General features: G+C 48.0%; 1 protein-coding gene across 1 annotated transcript in view; it reads right to left on the reverse strand.

Annotated features, from left to right (window-relative positions):
* Positions 1-21,897, reverse strand: part of Alk (ALK receptor tyrosine kinase) — a gene marked incomplete at its 5' end in the record, with an annotated part of 685,791 nt that overhangs the window by 112,126 nt on the left and 551,768 nt on the right. The window contains 3 exons of the mRNA XM_033762181.1: positions 3,632-3,732; positions 6,515-6,646; positions 13,027-13,158. Coding sequence (XP_033618072.1) covers positions 3,632-3,732; positions 6,515-6,646; positions 13,027-13,158 — 365 coding nt within the window. The remainder of the gene's footprint in view (positions 1-3,631; positions 3,733-6,514; positions 6,647-13,026; positions 13,159-21,897) is intronic.

The following is a 21,897-nucleotide window of genomic DNA, read 5'->3' on the forward strand; positions in this document are numbered from 1 at the left end:
GTGTGTGTGTGTGTGTGTGTGTGTGTGTGTGTGTGTGTGTGTGTGTGTAGGGAGGGCAAAGTTGGCCCTGGCTTTGGTGAGATAAGAAAATCAATAGCTGGTGACCGACCATCACAAAACTGGTGAGTCACCAATCACTTCCTGGGTCCCTTGCATTCCCTCAGCTCTCCAAAGGAAAACTGCTTCCATATTTTGGAGGGAAAAGAAAAGAAAATGAGGAAAGCCCACTTTTTCCCCAGGGACCTTGTTCTGGCCTGAGAACGTGGCTGAAATTATTCTAGTCACAGCAGGCTATTCAAATACAACAGAATTTCAAACCACACGGGGCCTGTTGAGACAGCCAGGCTTCCAGGATGCGTGAAAGGCGGGGGGTGGGCAGAGAAGGCCCCTATCATTCCGCTGTCCTCTTTATTACCGGCAGCTGCAATGCTAGACACATCGCAGTGTGTCTCAAAGCCAAGGCAGACTTGAGCAGGTCCGATAGCAAGCGAGGACATGAAAGCCACTGTAAGGCTCCCCTCTCCGGTGGCAACTTTAATTATTTGAACTGGAGCTCAGTGAAATAAAAAATAAAAATAAAATAAAAGCAGAATGCATTATAAGTGGCTCCCCAGTTTCCTGCCGAGAATAGCTTGTGGTGGAGAGGGAGAACCCAAAACCACAATGTTCTGTCTGTGGCAGGGCTAGGAAGTGGCCTTTAAATATTCATGCCCATGTGTAACTGTGCAGAGAGGGAGGAGGCAGGGCCTTCAGCAGCACTGGCTGGCCAAGGAGAAGGCGGTGATGGCTGTAGGCAGCTAGGCGGGGGAGGAGGTGGGAGCCGGTGTGCTTCTGAAACGCCTTGGAGCTGCGTTGGGCACAAGGTGCACCCTTGCTATGTCTCCATTATCGGTGGGTGTCTGGTTCTACGTGCTTTCCAGACCCTCTGTCTCCTCCACCTGTGATACCATGTCACCGCTTTGGGCCCCTCTTCTGACTCACCCTTCTAAAAGGCAAGTGATAAGACACTATTCGGGGCCACAGGTAGTGGGGGAATCTCTTTGTATGGTCTCGGAATGAATTTTAGGCAGGATTGGCAAGCACTGCTATAGCAAATAAACCTCAGGTTTTGATGTGGAGCCGAATCTCCCAGGGTGGGATCTGACAAGGCCAGGTTCCTGGGTCCACTTAGGGCTGTCATTCATGAGGTCCAGGATAGGGGCCAAGAGTCCGACTTAGCACATTTTCCTGGGAACTGCAGGTGGAGAAACACAGACTTACTAGTTGACTCATTCCTAGGTTATAAAGGAAATTCATTCAAGACAGCAGTTCTGTGGGAATCCGCTGATGTTTGTGGGGTTTCTTGAATGAGCGTTTTAAGATATTCTGCAACACATTTACTTCCTGAAGACCAGCACTGGCCTGGGTATCGAGAAGGTGATCCGTGAAGGCACCAGCCCTGCAGCTCTGGTTGGCTGGCTCTAAGTCCCCATGGGCCCAACGCTATGGAGGTCAGGAACCTCTGCGTGTGGCACCCACCTTCCTGTCCAGCCAACTGGGGTGCCTTTAGGGTTGGTGAAGTTCAAAGGCCCCATGGTAATCTCACATTCTTCCGCAGCAATACAACAACCATTTTCCTACCACCAGGGTTCAGCCAACCAGGGAAAATGAATCAAGTTCCTGCCTTCTGCATCTAGGATTTGAATAAAATAAATAGTGGGGCTTACAAACTTGGAAACATATATTTAGGTTACTTTGTTGGACAAAAATATTGCGCCCAATACTGGGAGGTCGAAGACCCATCAATCCGCATTAGATGAACGATGTGAAAACCTGAATGTGAAATGACGTGAACGTAAACATACCTACACGTGAATAATGTGAATGGCGGATGGACTCACTCCCTCCCCTTCCTTACGTCTGCTCAGCCAAGTTCTGGAAAAGGGCAGGAGACAGCAGAAATAGCCTAGAGCAAAGTTGACTGAGGGGAAAATAAAGCAGCCTAGTAAAAGAAAACACCTGTTTCAGCTATTGATCAACTCAGAGGTTATTAAGGAAATGATGGAGTATTAGAAAAATATTGCTTTTACCTTGACATTTCTTTTTCTGAGCTTAAGCTCATATTAAATCTAGTGAAGAATAAATTTAAGGACCAAACGCTCCTAAGGATCCCCCTGCCCTCTCAGGTGGGCCAGCCACCTGTCCTCATTGAGATTTCTGCTTAAGAAACCTTCCTTTCTAGGTAGCAGCTCTGAGGCACCCGAGACATACCAACCATGACTGTAACTCCACCATCTGCGTCAGATAGCGAGGTTTTGCAAATACAATTTAAGTTAATTAATCCCTTTATTTCTGCTCAGACTTCTTCCAAAAAGAATTTAAGGTGGCACAGAGAGAGACATAAAATGGAGTCAGATAACATAAGCCAGAAGAAGAGAGTGAGGAAGATGAGGCAGATGTCGAGTTAGAGTTATGGAATCAAATCAGGAGCACGGTGGCTACCCACCGCACGAGGTGAAGTTCTATTTGCTTACTAAGGAGAAGCCCCAGCTTTAACTTGAACAACCCTCTAATTAAAAAACCACTGAGGTGCCTGTCCTCTGTTTCCCTCCTCCCTGGTGTTTCTGCCTGCTAGGGAGGGGAAGTCCAGCTGCCCAGTTTCACAGTGTCCACTGCTTGAAAGGAAACACATTTATCTCTGAAACAAAAACAGGTAGGAGTTTCTTCTGTGACTTTCCAGAAAGGACCAGCTAAATCAAAGCCACGCGTTGCTGTCCCACCGTCTCCCATGTGTGGACACAGGGGCCCTGCGGAGCCCCAATAAAGCCTGAAGCATGGCCTACCCTTTGAGGCCTTAGAGTCTGCTTTTTGGCTGACGTTTTCTTCTCTCTGAGTGTTTATGCGGGGCGCTAACTACATGACGGATACTCTTCTAAACCCTTCGCATGTATCAGTCTGTTTAAAACACCACTTTGGGGCGGGCACGGTTACCATCTCCAGCTTGCAGGTGAGGAAACTGAGTTCCTGTGATGCTCAAACAGCAGTGAGAGGTGAAACATGTCTCACACTCGGCCATTTTTTCTGGAGCCCGTGAGCTGCAGCACTGTGCCAGGGAAGGGGTGGGGTGGGGTTTAAGTACAACTCTTGGCCCCTAGAGAATCTGACCACACGTGACAGAAGACGCTGCCTGACCGAAGAGATAGGAGCTTCCGGAACCACTCGGGTAAGTGGCTTCGGAGTCCTCACAGAATGCCACTGATGTCTTAGTACAGTTTATGCAAATCAAATTTCTGATGCTTTATAATGATTGCGATGTATTACAAGAGCCTGATATTTAAAAAAACAGGATCTCGCAGCAAGTCTTTTGTGAGTTGTTGCTACCCTCTCTGCTTTGCCTCAGGAAACATTTTCTAGGTTTGCTGAACTTAAAGTCCCACAGGAAATAGGCCAGTGGGCTGAGCAAGGGTTCTGAAAGAAAGAGTCTGTGTGTGTGGGAGACTTTACCGTGCTGGCGGACGGGGCCTGCCCGAAGCATGGCAGAATGACCTTCTTGCTGCCCTACCATCCAGCCTCCTTGTGGAGTCCGTCTGGGTGCACATGGAAGCGAGGGCCGAGAAGGAAGTCAGGGAGGGGGAGGAACACTGAGACTTGCCTCGCATGGGGAGTTCTTCATCGGAGCAGGAAACGTCGCACTGGTCACTGTAGCGCTTTCAGGACCGGGGACATCCGTGGTGCTGAGCGACAGGGCATGGTCTGGGGGAGAGAGGTAAAAAGTTAGGAACACACCATTTTTTTTTCTCATTGAGTTTACTGGTGCTTTTTTAAAGTATGCAGTACAGTTACATTTATCGTCGGGATCTTGTACCTTTACATGACAGGTCTTGCTTCTCATTTTTTCCCCATTCCCCTGCCCTCCCTTCACCCCTTCTCCCCTCCCCTATTTACAAAGACTTTGTTTCCATTTTTTCCTTTTCTCATATTTTTTCTTTTCCCTTGTTTCCTTTCCCCTACCCTTCCCACTCCCCCTACACCTTTAGCCCTTTTCTTCCTATTTCACATTGTCAGGTATACAATTTGGATCTTAGTTACACTTTTAGTTTTTCACACCAGAGAAACTATTCGGTATTTACACATGTGTGTCTTATTTATTTCACTGAAGAGTAAGGCCTCAATGTGCGTCCATTTTCCTATGAATGACTAGTTTCTCATGCTTCATGGCTGAGTAGTACTCCATTTTATAGAAAAGCCACATCTGCTTTATCCAGTCTCCAGCTGATGAGCAATTGGGCTGTAGGAACACACCATTTCTGGGAAGCAGGAGGGCCAGGAGTACAAAGTTGGTGGCCTCTACACAGTTATTATCCAGACAAGGAGTATCTTTGAGCGCACTGGTTCCTAGCCACTGTGGAAAAGAAGTCTACTTGTCACTGTCAACAAACCCTGACTCAGGAAAAGACTTGAATTCCAACTGCCTATGAGGACATGGCAACACGCATTGGGTTACTAAATCCCCCATCTCCCAGGCTTAGCCGAGGAGTAGTCAGAAGTGCCCTCAACTCCCCGGCCCCACCCTTCGCATGGTTGGTCACGGAGGCTGCAACTGACCTCCACAGGTCTCTGTGACCTTCCCTGTCTTCTCCCTGCTCTGGAGCCCAAGTTAGCTGGTGTCCCATATTCCTCCCAGGGAGACTCATTTTTTATGTTTTCTCTCATTTCTTTCCCCCCAGCACTACTTGGTCTGAAAAGCTGGGAGACTATGAACTTCCAACCCCACGTAGCAGCAGTAAGAAACATTTCTAAACCTCCAGAAACTGCAGAGCATTAGAGCTGGTCAGTGCTGTGCGGGTAGGAGCCTTAGCAAGACCTTAACTCTTTAGGGTAGTTAGGACCCCAAGAATGACTCTAGCCTTTCGTTTTCACCTTTCTTCATCTCTTGATAAAGTCTGCTGCTGAGTTGCTACAAAGCAACAGGTTCTGGTGGGTCCAGGGCAGAGTTACCCACAGGCCAGAGATCTTAGGAAGCACAAAGTAGAGTCAAGGAGCTGGGGTTCCAGGGAAAGAAAAGCCATCATGAGGGTGTGTGAGTTACAACAGTTGCATTTTGATATTTGAAGCCCTGCCATGCTGGGACAAGGGTATTTTAGACTGTAAGAGGACAAATCATGATCCATGAGTAGAATTCATGGAGAAGTGGAGCTTGCCTTCAGGCATGGAAAATTGGTCCATGATTCAGAGTCATTAAACAAGGGAATGGGTTATTCTGGGAGGCAGCCAGAGCCTTGCCACCAGTGGCACCCAAAAGGCTGGAGAATTATTTCCTGTGGGTGCTGTAAGGGGAATCACCAAACTGAGCAGAGAGGCGTGAAGAGCACACCTGGCTTTGAGCAATCGCTGCTCCTGCAGGCCAGGTGCTGAGGATGACGCCATGTGGTAAGGAGGCTGGGGGGAGGAGTAGGAGCTCCTGGGCCCTCCTCATCTGATGAGGGGCTCTGTGGAACCCTCCTACAGCTGTGGTGACTCAGCCTTCTCTCTGTGGGCCACTGCGGATGTCCTGGACCAAAACCAACTCCTTCCCAGTTGATCTGGATGGTGTCTTCTCACACACTTTTATTATGACTGCTATTACTTCTTAAAATAACCCATAGGGTGGATTAATCTTGACTCGGGAAGGAAGGGGATTTTGGTAAGCAGGTCTCCAGTTCCAGCAAGAGGGGGAGATTGTGAGGAATGGGAAGAGAGAGACTCCTCTCCCACCAACCAGGGCCTGCCCAAGCCTAGCCACTGGGTACAATCCGAGGCTGGCCGTGGCTGAATGGTCTTGCTTCTCTAGCAGGCTGACTTTGGGAGCTGTGCTGGCCTCAAAGACTCTGACACAACACCCCACATAGGCTGCAGCTGGAATATGAAGTCTGCCTATTCAGGCGTGGGTGCTCAGCTCTTGGGAATAGGACACACTAGAATTCTCTGGCAGTCAAGCAACGGTTGTGGGGAGGGTGGGCTCCAGTGAGAGGAAGGCAGGAGCCGTCAGTCAAAGCCATTCTAGGTAGGGCAGTGATGGCAAACCTTTTCTAGGTTTCAATGAGATAAACAACCCACTGTGGCACAAGTGTCATAGGTTTACCACCACTGGGCTAGGGGCCTGGCTAAGGAGGCAATGAACCAGATGTGGGCCAGTGTTCCCTTGGCATAGCTGGGCAGATGACACAAGGCCTCTGTGTGCTTTAGTTTCCCCAGTCATAACAGGGATTGTGGCTTTCCCTGCCTCTCAGTGAATTATGTAGCTGGCAACATGATAGAATCTTACTTATAGCACGGATTATTATTATTGTTAATTCTTCCTCAAAGTTCTCATTTGAAGTAACAAAAGTTGACACTGAGCTTGACCAGATTTACTCCTTCAAAAGTCCAAGAGGGAAGAAGGAGAGGATTATATGTGAATACCCTAGGTAAACTTTGGGCAAGCACCCTGCGGGGCTGGGACTTATGTTCATGTGGACATCAGGATGGCATCAGGGAGAAGGGAAGAGGGTGGTACCTTGGTGGTCCTGGGACCGGGCATCCTTCAGGGTCCTGACCTGCCACCAGGGCACGTGGGGTGAGAGGGTGCCTTGCATCCAGCCGCAGAAACCATCCTCAAAGTTACAGTAAAAACCAGCAGGAAACTGACCTGTGGAGAGAACAGAGTGATACAGTTGTTGCCAGGACTGCTGAAAGCAAAACATGTGAACACCAAGCCAAATTAGCCAGGCATAAGCAAATTATCCTCATTAGTGACAGCTCCCCAGTCAGAATGTTTGATGTCTGGTGATACTGATTGGGATGAAGAGAAGCCCTCAAATCCTAGCTTGTGCAATGCTGCTTTACAATTTTCTGATTATCAGAAAATAAAATAGAAACAATGATAACGACTGCACACAGCACATGCAAACCCAGTTTTATATATGACAGAACAGAGGCGCACAAATGTTACGCATCATGAAAAGGTCAGATAGCTAACAGGTTAGCCAGCTGGGACTTGAACCCACATTATCCGCTTCTCAATTCTGTGCTCTTAACACCAAGTCACCATGAATGTGACCCCAGGAGAAAGCAATGTACAGCTTGCTAGAGTCCATTTCCAATGGCCCACAGCAGAACAGGAGCGTAGCAGCAGCAGAGGTAGTGTCAGCAGGGCAGTGGTCCGGGTCTCTCCAAGTGCCCAGTCTGCAGACACACCTTTGTCAAGGCCTTCCCTTTGCTCTGCTTTACTTCCCTTGCACTTAAGTGAAGCCATATGACTGGTTCTGGACAATGGAACGGGAGTAGAAGTGTGTGTCTAATCAGGATCGAGGCTTTGAAAAGTCCTGTGTAAGTCTCCAGTCTCTCTTTTCCCTTGCCTTCGTGTGACAGAGAGTTCCTTGGTCCTTGTTCCTGAGGGTGCTGCTGCTGCTGAAGGTGGGGCCTCTGCAGCCTGCAGGGGCTCCTCTCACTCCAGCCCTTGCAGGACAGGTCACATAAATGAGACCCTAAGCCACTGCAGTCTGGCAATGTCTCATCATTGTAGCAAAACCTGGCTGATCTTGCTCAAACGGTCCCCATCTCTGCGGCCCCTGCATCACCTGCTGGCTCTGCAGAAAGGGCCCACAATCCTTTCCTCCGTGTTAGAGTGACCTCAGGTCTGACTGAAGAGAACACAGTCTGTTCCCTAGACCATATATTTCCCAGCTGCCCACAGGGGGATGGGGAAAAAAGAAGAGGGCAAAAGAAGTTCACTCCTCTGGCTTCCTCTGAGAATTGCTCAGGGAGAGGTGCCCAGCAGTGGGCCACCTCGGCAGCTCCACACAGCCGGGAAGGGGTTCTCTGGCTGAGACTCAGCTCTCCACGCCCTTCCTCTGTCTCAGCCTTCTCGGCAGGCTGACAAAGGCGGCCCTAACGCTTCCTGGCTGTGACAGCACCTTAGTGAATTATTACTCATTTCCCCTCGATTCTCTGTACATTTCACACTGAGGCAGAATTATAAATTAAAACAGGCCGTCACTGACTTTGAACATCTCTTCCATTTATACCCCCCTGAAGAAATCATTTTCCCCCAAGCCCCGCATGTTCCTCTGATTAAAAATCCAAAAGCTGAGATCTTTCTGTTTTACTTTTACTTCCCCCTCAAGGGATCCCACATTCACTTCTTTTGCAGAAACAAACTGGTATCTGGAAGTGACCTTCCACGGAGTGCCCTCCACAGTCATGCTTTTAAAAACCAAGGGCCACGGTGGATGATTCCAGCAGGTGCTGGGCTGGGAGGAGAAGGGGCTGGGGGCCGTATGGCATGTTGCTCCCCAGCCACCCTTCCAGACCGGGAAAGGAGAGATGACCCAGACTGACGGGGTCTGGAACCACAGCCAGGGTCCATCTCTCACCGTTTCCTGCTGTGTGGCCTCGGGGTCATGGTAGCATCTACTTGCCAGGTTTGGTTTTAGGACAAAATAAGGGAGACAGTGTGGAAACGTCTCATAACTAGCCAGAGTTGTACACATACGAAGTGGTAGCAGTGGTGTTAATTATCATTCACACTTGAGTTAGGGGAACTGTCAGGCTCGGTGTTCAAACAGCCAAACAGCGAACACCACCTTGGCAAGGGGCAGAGACAGATCCCGTGGCCGCCTCTCCACAAAGGTCTCATGGTGGTGACTCACGCAGTATTTCAGGTTGTGCTTTCCCAGGAACAGGAGTGAGGAAAGCCATCACATTCACCTGTTGTGGGACGCCATACTGGTCCTGGCTGGCACGGGATCCAGGGTGAGCTGGGAACGGAAGTCCTATTTCTTTAGGGTTGATTGAATAAAGGGAGAGCAGGCAGGCAAAACAGCAAGGCAGATCAATAGGCAATTTACGTGACAATTAAAGCTTGAAGAGAGAATGGGAGCTGAGGTCCTCCCTGACTGGCACAGGTAGGATCCTGGGAAATCATCCGTAAGGCAATTGCCGAGCACAAGGTTGGCTCTCCAGTTTGGTCTCATGGCCTCAACTTATCCTTTGAGTTCCCTCGTCCCTTCTCATTCACTCCAAGCACCTGCTAAGAGTTTGGAACACCGTAGGACTTCAATATTTATTTGCTGAACAAAACAAGGGCAGGTTCAAGTTCTTAACCCATTGTCACTCAAAATGGAGTCCAGGGCCCAAGTGTGTCCGCAGCAACTGTGGACCTAGTACAGGTCGGGAGCCTCTGCAGAATCTTCATTTTGAACATGCTCTCTAGGCACTTCCTGGGAGCCTTCAGGTTTAGGAGCGCTTCTCCCACCGGCCCCCTTCCTGGGCTGCAGCCAGGTGGCTCATGGGCTGGATGGCAAATCCGGCTCTGTGAAGGTCGATCAGTCCTGCCATACTTGGCAATTATGATGTCTGATTCCACTCTGAGAGAGACAAAGTGGTGGAGTCACAGAGATACGACCTCAGCCACAGCCACAGGAGCTGCCAAGTATACATTCCAGGCCAAATGACAGTACTTCTTTTCCTCCCCTTGTGACAACTCTGCTAACATTTTGATAAATACGGGTTATACATTTCCTTGAAAATACGATGGAGTCATGGGAAAAATGCTGTAAGAAATACATCAAAATATTATGGTTATCTCTGAATGTGTGAGAGGGAGGATTATGGGCAATAGTTATTTTCTTCTGTGCATTTCTGTAGATTTTCCAGGTATTTTACAACTGGTGCGTTTTATTTTACAGTAAATAAATACATGTTTTAAAAATGTTTTTTGCCTCGTAGGAAGAGTATCCCATGTCCAGGGAGGGGAAATAATGTGTCTGCCCTAGCCAGGAGTCAGTGGGAGCCCTGGGACTGAAGTGGGGAGACCTGGCCCCTTTGGGGGGGTGCATGCCATTGAGGCCAGTGGTCAGGATGTTGTCAATGGGACACAGCCTCTGGGATGTCTCCTGGTTTGGCAGTGTTTTTAATTGTAAATGTGGGAGTGCTGACAGGTATTACGTTACAGAAGAGGAGAAGGGAGGAGTCCCACTTGCTGAGCGGACTCCTCTCTCCTTCCCCCACAGAAAGGTAGAGCTGAGGCCTATTCTTGTGTGGCTCTGCCTGACCCCTTCCTCCTGGGTGAGTCTGTAGCCAGGGTTAGCGCTTAGCACAGTCAAAGCTGGAGACTCATACAATGGATGAGTGTGGCCTGCAGTGGATGGGAATGTGGACTTTAAAGCCACACTGAGTCCGAATCGTTGCTTAAGCTGCCGGGAAAGAACAACTGTGGATCGACGGCGGATCGAACTCTCTCTGTCCTTTTCTAGGAGATGGGGATGGTAGCATCTTGTCTCTGAGGTGGTGAAATAACACCTGATGAGGGTTTGGGGCAGCACCTGCACACAATAAGGGCTCAGTGAATGTTAGCCAGTATTGTTGCTGCTGTTGTCCTCATGGGGATGGTTTCCAGAATCAACAGTATAACAAGGAAGGCAGCAAAAAAAGCCAGAAAGAATCGGCCACTCAGACAAGGAAGAAAAACATGTACTGAGAGTTCTGCCAACAGCAGAATAAGAAAAAGATCAGACTAACTCTCCTCCTGGATTGAACTCTCCCTGCTAGCAAGTGATTTCTGCAGCAAAGTGAGGGTGTTCTCCAGGGTGGAGCTGTCATTCTGAGGTCTGGGCTGAGCACCTTGTCAGCCAGTGGCTGAAAAGGCCACTGGTCCCTAGGCATCTGCCCTCAGTACCCAAGACAGGCGGCCCTGAAACTTGGGGCTGGCTCTGGAAATCCATAATGGCAAGACCCACGGTAATAGGAAAATACCCTTGATCCACAGTAATGGCTGGATTCCAAAAGGCTCAGTACTCTAATCACAGCTCTGTCCTAGACACGCTGTGTGACCCTGAACAAATCAATTACCTTCTCTGTGCCTTCATTTTCCCAACTGTAAATCAGGGCATAGCCCATCTGACCTGTGTCCCGGCTGGGAAGTGGGTATCAAAAGACTTTTAAAAGGCAGTTACAAAATCATACAGCTTAGAGGCACTGCTGAAAATACTGCAGATACAAATAACTAGAGAGACACATACATAGGCCACTGCCCCGAGCACTGTGGGCTAGCTCACCTGCATTTCTGGCCCTGTGCATGATGAGCATTCTGTGAGAAAGGCCAGGAGTAGAATAATGTGAGACAAGTGCTTGTCTGCAGTTCTTCCCTGAGATTTTTCTTTAAAAACATGCCATAACTCCATTATAATTGGAAGGCTCCGCTTGAAAACCACTTCAAAAAAATGAGGTTTTTAAAATTGAAAAATGGATGTCCTTATTGGTTTGTTTAAATGAGAATAAATAAAGACCCCCAAGGGGTCCAGATGACTTGGAGGACACTGTCAAATTTTTATTTTATAAAATTGCTCGCAGGCCAGGGTTGTCTTGGGACTGGTGTGTCGGGGAAGGGAACTGTTCACCTGGTCTGGGCCCCACAGGACTTGGCACCCCAGGCAGGACTCTGCCTCATCTTTCCTCGCTGAGGTTCCCCCACTCCATTCCGTGTATTTGTCTTGGCCTTGCAGTGATTTGAGGACAGAGACCTTGAGCTCTGTCTCTGCTCTAGGACTCAGCACATTTTCTAGCCCACTCTGCTGTTCTAGAGGTGTCTGTGCTCTAAAGTGACGACTCCCGTGGGGCTGACGCTGGGAGCACTATGTTCAAGTGTGATGGGCACTGGCTGGGGGTCTACTCGGTGTGGCCGCCAGTGTGGCTACAGCAATCTGTTTTTCTGTATGGAGCTCAAGTTTCCCAACTCATTCATGCATTTCCATTAAGAAATAATCCTTGGAATCGGGAGAGATAGTGGCCCTTGAAAGATGCCCAGGCCCAGTATGCACAGCGTGAAATAGAGACATGGGAAAGACCTCTGTAAAACAATGGATGTGTGCTTACTAGGATGGCTAAAGTGAAAAGACAGATAGTAACAAGTGCTGACAAGAGGGGACGGAACTGGCATCCCCACATACCGCAGGTGGGTATGTAATGTGGCATGGACACTCTGGAAAAAAGTGTTGACAATTTATCAATATGTTAGATGTAGAGTTACCAGATGACCCATGGGCTCTGTTCCTAGGTATATACCCAAGAGAGCTGAAAGCACAGGTTCCCAAAACACTTGTAGAAAAATGTTCGCAGCCACATTATTAATAGTAGCCAAAACCTGAAAACAATCCATATGCCAATGAACTAGTGAATGGATAGGAAAAACATGATATATCGATATAGTGAAACATTCTGCAATAAGAAGGGACGAAGCCCTGATATACGCCACAATGTGCATCAGCCTCAAAAACGATACCCTAAGAGAGAACCACAAAAGATCACCTATTACATGAGTCAGTTTGTATGGAATGCCCAGAACAGGCAAATCTACAGAAGCAGAAGATGCGTGATTGGTTAGGTCTCGTGGCAGAAAGGACAGTGAGCCATGGGGAGAGACTGGAAGGGGATCTTGTTTGGGGGGTGGTGAGAATGTTCTAACATTAGATAGTGGTAAGGGTTGTACAGTCCTATCACCATTCGGAAGAATATCAAATTGTATATTTTAAACTGAGTGAATCATATGGTAAATGAGTTCGATCTCAAAATCATTATCAAAAAGTAATAGAAGCCATTACGGCTGAGTTGGCGGTAAGGAAGAAGTAGCTGTACTGGGAAGACGGCTGGGGCTTGCTAGAAGGGATGGCTCCTGAGGCGAGTACTGAAAAGGTAGATGGGAAAGTGAGGGAGCAGGGCAGAGAGCTTCCAGTGTCCCCTTAGGGTTAAGCTCTGTCTTGCACATTTTCCCCGTGCCTTGAGGAGAACACACTTCACAGGATCTTGTTTGCTTTTAATGTGTTTGACCACAGACCATAGAGGACTGCGGTTTCCCGACCACCGGTCTTAGCTCTTTCTCTTAATACTGTGTTTCGTCAGAAGAGCAGTGACAAAGGTCAGTGGGTATCGGGATGTCTGTCCAAGCCCATGTGCCTCAGGTGATGGGGACAGGACAGGCCTACAGGCAGGGGGCAGGCTGGGGCAGGGCGGAAGCAACCCCCATCTACTCACTGCACAGCTGGCCCTCATCTTCTCCCTGGGCGCAGTCCCGGTGGAAGTCGCAGGCCTGCCCGAGCTGGAGGACTGTGCCATTCCAACAAGTGAAGGAACTCTGCAGGGCCATCTTGGAGCCTGGGGACGTTCCTAGAGAACACACAGACACATGTCCCTTATCAGTTTGGGTGGCTCCAGGCACTGGCTGGGCCTGTGGGAAGACAACAAGGGAAGCTTCCCACTGCCCTGCCATTCCCATCCCAAGGTCTGACTGAAAGCCCTGCACGTCAACCTGGCCACAGGCAAGGCCAACCTCAGCAGGCCGAGAGGGTGTCACCCCTAGTCCCCCCACCCGGCCTGCTGGGGATCTTACACTGTAGTGATGGTGAGGGGCCAAGGGGTAGAGGTCTGTTCCATGTTCCACAAACTCAAGGGGGGCCTCAAACCCATGCTTAGTATGCCAGGTGGACACAGTACAGGTGGAGTCTTGTCTGCACAATCAGCCGTATCCTCAAGATCAACAAGCATACCTGATCCAGTGTATTCCCTTACTCCTGGTGTTTGACCCCAGATTCTACTACTGGAATGACTTACAGAGTGGACTCTAGAGACACACAGCACTTCTGTTGTGAAATGCAAAGCGCACCACTGTGAGAGCTGAGCCCGGAGTCCTGGAAGACTGGCTGTGTGAGGCTGACCACGTTCCTTGTCTATCTGGTCTATCTACTCTTTCCTAACAGGAAGAATTCTGACTATATCTTTAAGCTTTGCTCCAGCTCTAAAACTCTTAAATAAGTCCTATTATCTAGGGGGAAGTGAGGACAGTTTCTAAAGCACATATTAGCAGTTGTGAGCTTCTGTATTAAGAATGATGCATTACGATAATTAGTCGGTGACCGCTCATGTCTCTGCAGGCCCCACAGGTCCAGGTGCTGGGGAGGAGCAGGCTGGCCTGTCCTTGTCTGTCCTCCTTAGTGGAAAACCTGCCTGCTTGGTGTGTCCTGCAACCCAGCTGCTGGATGGATATGAGCGGGCAGAACCCACCTGAGTCAACACTCCAAGTGTGGCTGTTTCCTCAGGAATCACCTCACCCCATCCCACCCACCTCAGCACTTAGGATGACCAAGTCTCCCAGCCTCCCTGAGTCAGACTGAGCTGATTCTGATGTGGGACACTCCAGGCTGGGTGATCTGTGATACCTAAAATTCCATGATTTTCTGGTTCATTCAAATGTTCCCAGTGACACAAAAACTAATATGAAGTCCAGCCTGTTTGCTTCTACAATTCCTCTGTCTATCTTAGAGTGCTGGGCTCCGTGAGGAAGGCAGGTAAGTCTTAACAGTGGGTCTTAGCATTTCCTAAGCAGGGAAATTGAGGTCAGAGAGGTTAAGTGACTTGTCTAAGCTTACACAGTCAGTATATGACACACAAACCAATGTTCTGGACCTTAAAGCTACCTTTTTCCATCATATGGAAGGAGGATGCTACAGGTGACCTTGTGACCCCTTTTACAGCAAGACCAGATAAGGCTCAGTTTGTCAGATTACACAGATGGCCACCTGGCAATGTCGGACTGGCCGCCAGCATGGCCAGGCAGGCTCTGTGACTCCCCAGGTCCTTCCCGGGAAGCCCTTTAACTTGTTGTCCCAGGTCACCCATGATCTGAAACCAGATTTCCTTTTTGGTCGCATCTCCCTTTGCTTCTCTCTGTGAATGCTGGGCTGCAGGGCCATGGGATGGTGGACCCCAAAACCTGCTCTCCATCCAAGGTGTAGCTCACAGTCTCTGCCTGTGACAATCGTCGTACCTTCTTGGTACTCATTTGGCTTTAGCTCTATTACCCTGGCTCTGGAATTTATGGACATATTTCCATCTTCTCTATCACAGTGAGCTTCTGGCTACCCTCTGCCCAAGCCAGGCCAGGCCAGGTCCTTAGGAGATCTCATGCCTGGCTTGAACACTGTGTCAACGTGCTGGGGTAGGATGACTAGTGGATCCCCAAATGAGCACACCCTAATCTTGGGTGTGAATATTACCTTACATAGTAAAAAGGACTTTGCTGATATGATTATGGCTCTCTAGATGGAAAGATTCTCCTGGATTACCCAGGTGAGCCCATAGGGTTCTTATCAGAGGGAGCCAGGACAGTCAAAGTAAGCTAGAGAGGAGACGATGGAAACATGAGTCTGGGGTGCTGGGAGGCTTTTAGAAGCTGAAAAAGTCAGGAAAACAGATAATCCTTAGATTCTCCAGAAGCAATCAGCCCTGCCTGATAGCATGCCTTTAGCCCAATGAAACTGATTTCAGACTTCAGCTCTCCAGGACTGTAAGAGAATAAATTTGTGTTGTTTTAAGCCATTAAGTTTGTGGCAGTTTGTTACCACAGCAATAGGAAATTAATATACCATCTAAACTCAAGTCTGGCTGAAATCACAGCCAAGTTAGCTTAGGGTCAGCTAAAGCGCAGTGTCGATTTAGATAAACTTCTCAGTTCTTTAACTTTTTGTGTGTGACTACGTTCTTGTGGTTTCCTACTCTGCTCACCTCTCCCTATTTCCTCCTTACAGAGAAGAAAAATGCCACCCCCATGCCTCAAGATAGCCTGAGACAAAGTTTCTTCCAAATACCTTATGGGTTCTAAGCGCAGAGACATGAGTAATGAAAACTCACCCTCGCTCCCACAATGTCCAGTTCCAAGTACTTTCAGATAACTCAGTCTCCCCCAGCAGAGTGACAACAAGAGAAGCACTTTCCTGAGGTGTTGACGCATGGGCTTGGCCTGGGTTCCAGGAACCATGTCCCAGCAACTGAGGGCGTGGAAGCACGATGCCTGTCGGTTCACTAAGCCTGGTAACAACAGGACTTTGGAGGAGGCAATGTGAAGCCCCTGATACTGCCTGTTTTTGCTGCCCCTCTTTGGGGCAAGGATATTGCTATGGATACAGTTCATATCCCTTGTTCCTACTCACGTAAGAGTTTCGTCCTTAAAGTCAGGTAGTAATAGAATTGAGATGGGAACTTAATCTCATGATGGTGCTTAGCAGCGAGACCTTTCGGAAGTGATTAGATTGGATTAGGTCATTAGGGTGGCACCCCTATGTCTGAATCCTGGTGGCTTTGTAAGGAAAGGGAAAGAGATTACACAGACAGCTGGATATGTATCTCTGGACACGTGTTTCTGCCGTTATATGACACAGCCAAAAGGTTTTCTCACCAGAGCCTGGGCTGTGGTATTTGGATTTCTGGCTGTGAGTTAAACAAACCATGAACTAAATAAACCTCCTTTCTTTGAAAGGAGCCTGCCTTACATATTTTGTTATAGGAATGAAAAACAGACTGCAATATTTAGGATTAAAAACTGTACTGTATCCCTAAAATGTACCAATAAACTCAATAAAATTAAAAAAAAATTTTCTTTTGGAATGCGCTTGGTGATTTCATTCACAAGGCATTTTTCCTATAGGTGATAATTAAACACCGTTAGGACTTTATTGTTGTCATTCTCAGTACTACCACAGAAAACGTAAGCAAACTCAAGCCTCCCCCCAACCTATGGGACAAATCTAAGCTGTGTCCCTTCGTGTATCTTGTTGAACACATGAGTATTTCACGCACCAGTTACTTGGCATTCCCCAAATAGGTCTTATAGTTTTTTTTTTTTTAACTTTTCTTTCATTCTAAAAACAAACCTGTCATCTAAAGTTTGGAAGCAGGTTAAAAGGAAACAAAAATAATGCCCAATCCCACCACCCAGAAGCCACCATTTTTAACTTTTCGGGTGATTTACCTTTAGTTGTTTTCTGCTTATACTTTAAAAGTGTATACAGTCATGTCATATGCAGATAGGTCTTAAAATAATTAAGGATATATCACAAGATTTTCTAAGGGCTTAAAAAATTCCCTCTAAGAGTACGTTTTTAATGGTTACAATACAGCATGATATGCACCATCATTATTTAAACATTACTCAATGATTGGGCTGCTAGTCTGTTTATAGTAACACTTTGAAGAATATCTTTGAGCATAAACCTTTGCCTACATTTCAGGTTATTTACACAGGATAGATTCCCAGAAGTGGAATTACTGAATCAAAAGGTATAAACATTTTAAGGGCCCTTGATACATATTGCCAAATTGCTTTGTAGAAGTTAATCCAATTTACCGCCTTTACCAGCTGTGTTCATACACTCACATCCTTTGTACTCCATCCTGACCAGCCCTGAGCATTATTCTACTTTCAATTTTTAACTAAAGGGACCTCCCTGCTGTTTTATTTTAAATTTTTTTGATAGTGAGGCTTAATGTTTTTTGTTTTTGTTTTTTTTTCACATGCTAACAGCCTTTTTTCCAGTGCTGTGCATGGAGCTTTAGGCCCCATGTGTGCTAGGCAAGCGCTCTACCACTGAACTATAACCCTTAAGATTCCTTCATGTTTCTATACTTCATTAATAAGGATGTGAAACCATTTATGGTATGTGTGACATATATTTGATTGTACATATTTCTAATGTATACTTTCATTATGCTTATAATGTATTTTAGTGTATAAGCATGTAAAATGTTCATGTTATCTAAGCCTAACTGTATTTTCCTTGGTGATTTCTTCTTTTTTAGTGCTTATGGAGTCTGTTCCCTGAGAGACTGGTAAGCATTAGGCAGCTCACCATTCAATGTTTTGGGGTTTCCCTTCCACTTGGAGATGTCTTCCACCAGTTAGCAACTTGGCAACAGTGACCTGGATCCTGTAACTTCCTCTGTGATGCTGTCATGGATTTTTCCTTCTCCCCCTCCATGAACAGTCTTTTTCCTTAGGCTTTTATAGCGCATCACTTCTTGCATGTAACATGGTGGGCAGCCTATCTGTGGCTGTTTGTATGCCTGTGTTTCTGACCAAATTGTGAGTGGCTTGAAGGTAGGTATCAAGTCTTAAGAGTCTACAATAGTGCCTGGTATAAAGCTCTCCCAACTGCATTATGTGCGGATTTGAACTGATCCTTCACTGAGGAAGTTATTATTATACCCTCTTCTAATCGAGAGCACAACAGCCTAGAGTGATCGCATGGCTTGCTGAGGAATTGGTGGAAACCTATATTCTTGGAGACTTTGTCCTCCATCTTTTGTGCAGGGTCTGTCTGGGGGAGTCATCCAAGTGATGGATGTCCTCAGGAATGTTGTTAGTGATGTCAGTATCCCTGGCCTTCACCCACAGGCAAAGACAAAGAGGAGCTCCAGGGATGGATGAATGGGTGTTCTGCTTTCACCCCTGGATGCCCTGGATCTTATGAATTTTACTCCAAGATCCCTCCTCCAGGACTGATGCACAGCAGAAACCCAAAGAAACCATCTCTTTCAGCCCTGCTTCAACCAACTTCTCCCAATTTCCTTTCCCAGCTGGAGACTGTCAGCCTCCTCAGCAGAGCCTCCTCCACAACCAGGGAGCTTCATGCTTACAAGAGATTCAATTAGATGGACGCCTGGTACTCTGATGTCCACTGCCAGCTCAAACTCAGAACTAATGAGGCGCAACAAAAAACAACTGCTCTGTCTTCTCAAGTTCTTTTTTTTTTATGGGGCCCATAAATTCCAAAGAAGAGAGTACCCTGGTAAAGTGTTTTAATCAAGGGCCCAAGCTTCCTAAGCAGCATCCTCTCTGAGGCGCTGGATGGTGACAGCCTGCCGCCGGAGCAGTAAGGAAGGGGCAGAGGCTTGGAAATAAAGAAACAGCGCTTGTTTCCTGCTGGCTCATGGGTGCTAGTGATACCTGGTAACCACAGAAATGTCTACATGCCCTAACTGCAGAGGGCAAGAGACCTGAGATTGAGCCACCCCTGGGAGAGTTGGTGCTTGGGCATCTTTCCTTTACAGGGTCTTGTCTATGGGAATTTACTAATTGGCCCTTGAACCAGCATTTCCTCCCAAGCAGGCTAACAACTGTCTTCATTCTGTACCTTTGTATAGAATTTTAACAGCTTGCAGTGTGATTTTCCTAATTCTCCCTTGTTTGAGGCTCATACAAACCTAGAAGAACAGTTATCATTCCCACCCGATTAATCAGAAGACATTGCTTCTAAAGACTAAAACTCTACAGCCCACTACCAGTCACTCACCAGGTGCTTTTTCTGAGGTCTCGTAGCTACTAAACCACATCAAGGACCCAGAGCTTGGTCAGATGGTGCAAGAGATCCTCTCCCTTGACTGTCTTTCAGGAGCAGCACTCTGACTGCTCGTGGGAGTCACTTGGGAAGCGAGAAACACAGCCGATGATCAGGCTCCACCTGAACCAATGACAGCCACAGCTCTGGAGAAGAGGCTCTTGGCATTGGTTTTTAAAAGTTCCCTGGCGATTCTTGTTTACCAGTTCCAAGGAGAGCCAGAGGAATCTGCGGCCGACGCCTGGTATCTCAGGTGGACACTCACCTCCATTGCCTGTGCTGCCCTCTGGTACAACGAAGGCGCCAGTCTCAAATCCCAGCTCCAAGACCCCTCCTATCTCCGATGTCTCCCTCCAGGGTGCTGGGCAATAGCTGTTGGTGGCTGTGTGTTTTTGAGGTGGATGTGACGGGCTCGGTGCCAACCTGATTGATGCTGGCCATTGCTAATGACTCCCCTGAAGTCTTCCGCCCTCCTGTACATTTCACTAAGCCGCTCGCCCAGAGAGCTTGCCTCACGTTGGCTTTTCCCGTCTCAGTCATCTGTCATTTGCCTCCTGGAACATCTCTCCTGAAACAGCACGCCGCATTTGTTTGTCCATTTATCTTCTCTGCAGATGCGGGAGAAATTAGTTCAGGTCTGTATCAGCGACACGTGTGGCCCAGGTCAGGTTATGTGAATGGCTGTGCTACACCACAGGTGACCTACTGGGTTCATTTGCTGGGGATGATTCCTTTTGCCTAGTTGTACCTTCAAAACAGACTCCCACATACACTCTCCTTCTTCAGTTGTGTCTTGCAGATTTGATGTTATGAAATCTACACAACTCTTCCAACTCAAATTTCTTTTTTAAATGAATGTCAAACTTTAGGGCACTTAATTAGTTTTTAATTAAGGTGATTTATGTGGCATTAAAAAAGACACATTTGTCTCAGCTTTCTGGCCATCTCCGACCTGCTTGCTCTTGCCTAACTGATGGCACTCATTAAAGGTGGGGAGCAGTGAGTGCTGCTTCCGTGAGAAGGGTGTCCTAACTTAATTTTAATCAGAAGGGAGATGATTTGCAAAGCACTACAAGTAGAGGATGTGGGGCCAGGCCCAGAGCTGGGTCCAGAGGCCTGGGCTGGCTCCCACCTGCTGGGACAGAACATTTCCCAGGACTATGAGAACCAGGTGCTCAAGGGTAAATAAGCCCAGAGACACGAAGATGGATGGTGACACGATGAGGAAGCAGTCAAACAGTGTTCACAGGCTAACAGACGCAGTTCCCTTGCCGACGTTAATGGGGGTGTTGGAAGGCCTGCACAGTGTAAATTAGCCTGGCAGAGAGCAGTCCTGCTGAGGACTCTGGGCCTCATAAATTGTAATGTGGACAACTCATTAAAGAACTGGCATCTTGAGTTCCTACTCAAAATGTAAATCGGCAAGGAGGGAGCCTGGCTTGGAGAACCCCCAGGCTGCTGCGGGAGAAAACAATCTTTTGCAAGGCCTGGCTTTGCCACTAGCCCTCTGGGATCGCGAGCCAGCCTCTTCCCCCGAGACTCGGTGTCCTCATTTGTAGACCCTCAAAAGCCAGCCCTTTACATTCACCATAGGCTGAGCCTGTTGCGCTGGCGGTGTGGCCTTGGAGCCCCGCCGCTTCCTGGGCTCTGTGCCAGTGTGTCTGGGAGGGCCATCCCTGGCCAGCAGGTCCCACTAGCTCTCGGGTGATAGGGTACCCCACAATCTGAGGCCCTCTAGTGTGGGGTAAATGGAGTTCCTTCTCAAAACTCAAGCCCTCCCATGGTCCAGGATTCTCAGTTTCTTTCACATCCAGACTGCATTTCTGTGATGGCTCCAGCAGGCCCAAGGTCTCATTTTGTTCACTTCGTGTTGATAAGGTCCTCAAGGTACAGAGAAAATAATACTAGGTTCCAGTCCTCCTCTGACATTAGTCAGCAGGATGAACACTGACGTACTTCGGGATTCCCTTATCTAAGCCAGGAGTGCTGTCTAATTTGCTGTGAGGATCCCATGAAATAAGGTGTCCGTAAATCCTGTGGGTTCTTATTCTGAGGTAATTTAAGAGACTGTCCCAGGGACTCTGGGGGAATTGGTCATGAAGAGGGGACAGAAAGGAGCCAGTGAGGGGCTGCACAGGCCAAATGTTGGAAACACACAGGGCCTTTGGGTGCCCCTCACATCACACAATGGAGCTGAGACTCCACAGAGCCCGACCCTGTCATGAGACAATACTGGAAACAAGCCCAGAGTAATTCCCAGCACAAATGATAGCTATGAAAAATAACACTTGACGTGATGAATTCTCAGCACATTGTCTCTGAAGTTACTTCACTGCTACCTTTCTGAACTTGGCTCCCTCAGGGCCTAATCCTGCCAGAAGCCACCTCTGGTTTTCACAGTATGCAATCCAAATCGCGGGGCCTACGTGCCCAACTTTACCATGTCCCTTTCGGTCCTTAAGCACTGTGACTTGCAGCTTCTGATAGCATCTGCGTCAGCTGGTTGTTACCTGGAACAGTCTTAGTTTGAACAATTCCTTCTACCTCTAATGCCACTTCCTCACCTGCTTGTTCTCCCTGAAGGAAGCCATGTGTCTCCTCATGAGAGCTCTGGGAGTGGCCACCTGCCTTGGGGTGCACACTCATTTCACGCTTCTGGGCATTTCCATATACGCGGCTAGCTTTCCCAGATACATTCTAAGCTCTGTGAGGCAAGGGGACCATCCTCCTAACTTTA

Source organism: Fukomys damarensis, unplaced genomic scaffold (assembly GCF_012274545.1).
Source record: "Fukomys damarensis isolate Sample0158 unplaced genomic scaffold, DMR_v1.0_HiC HiC_scaffold_2, whole genome shotgun sequence".
NCBI lineage: Eukaryota > Metazoa > Chordata > Mammalia > Rodentia > Bathyergidae > Fukomys > Fukomys damarensis.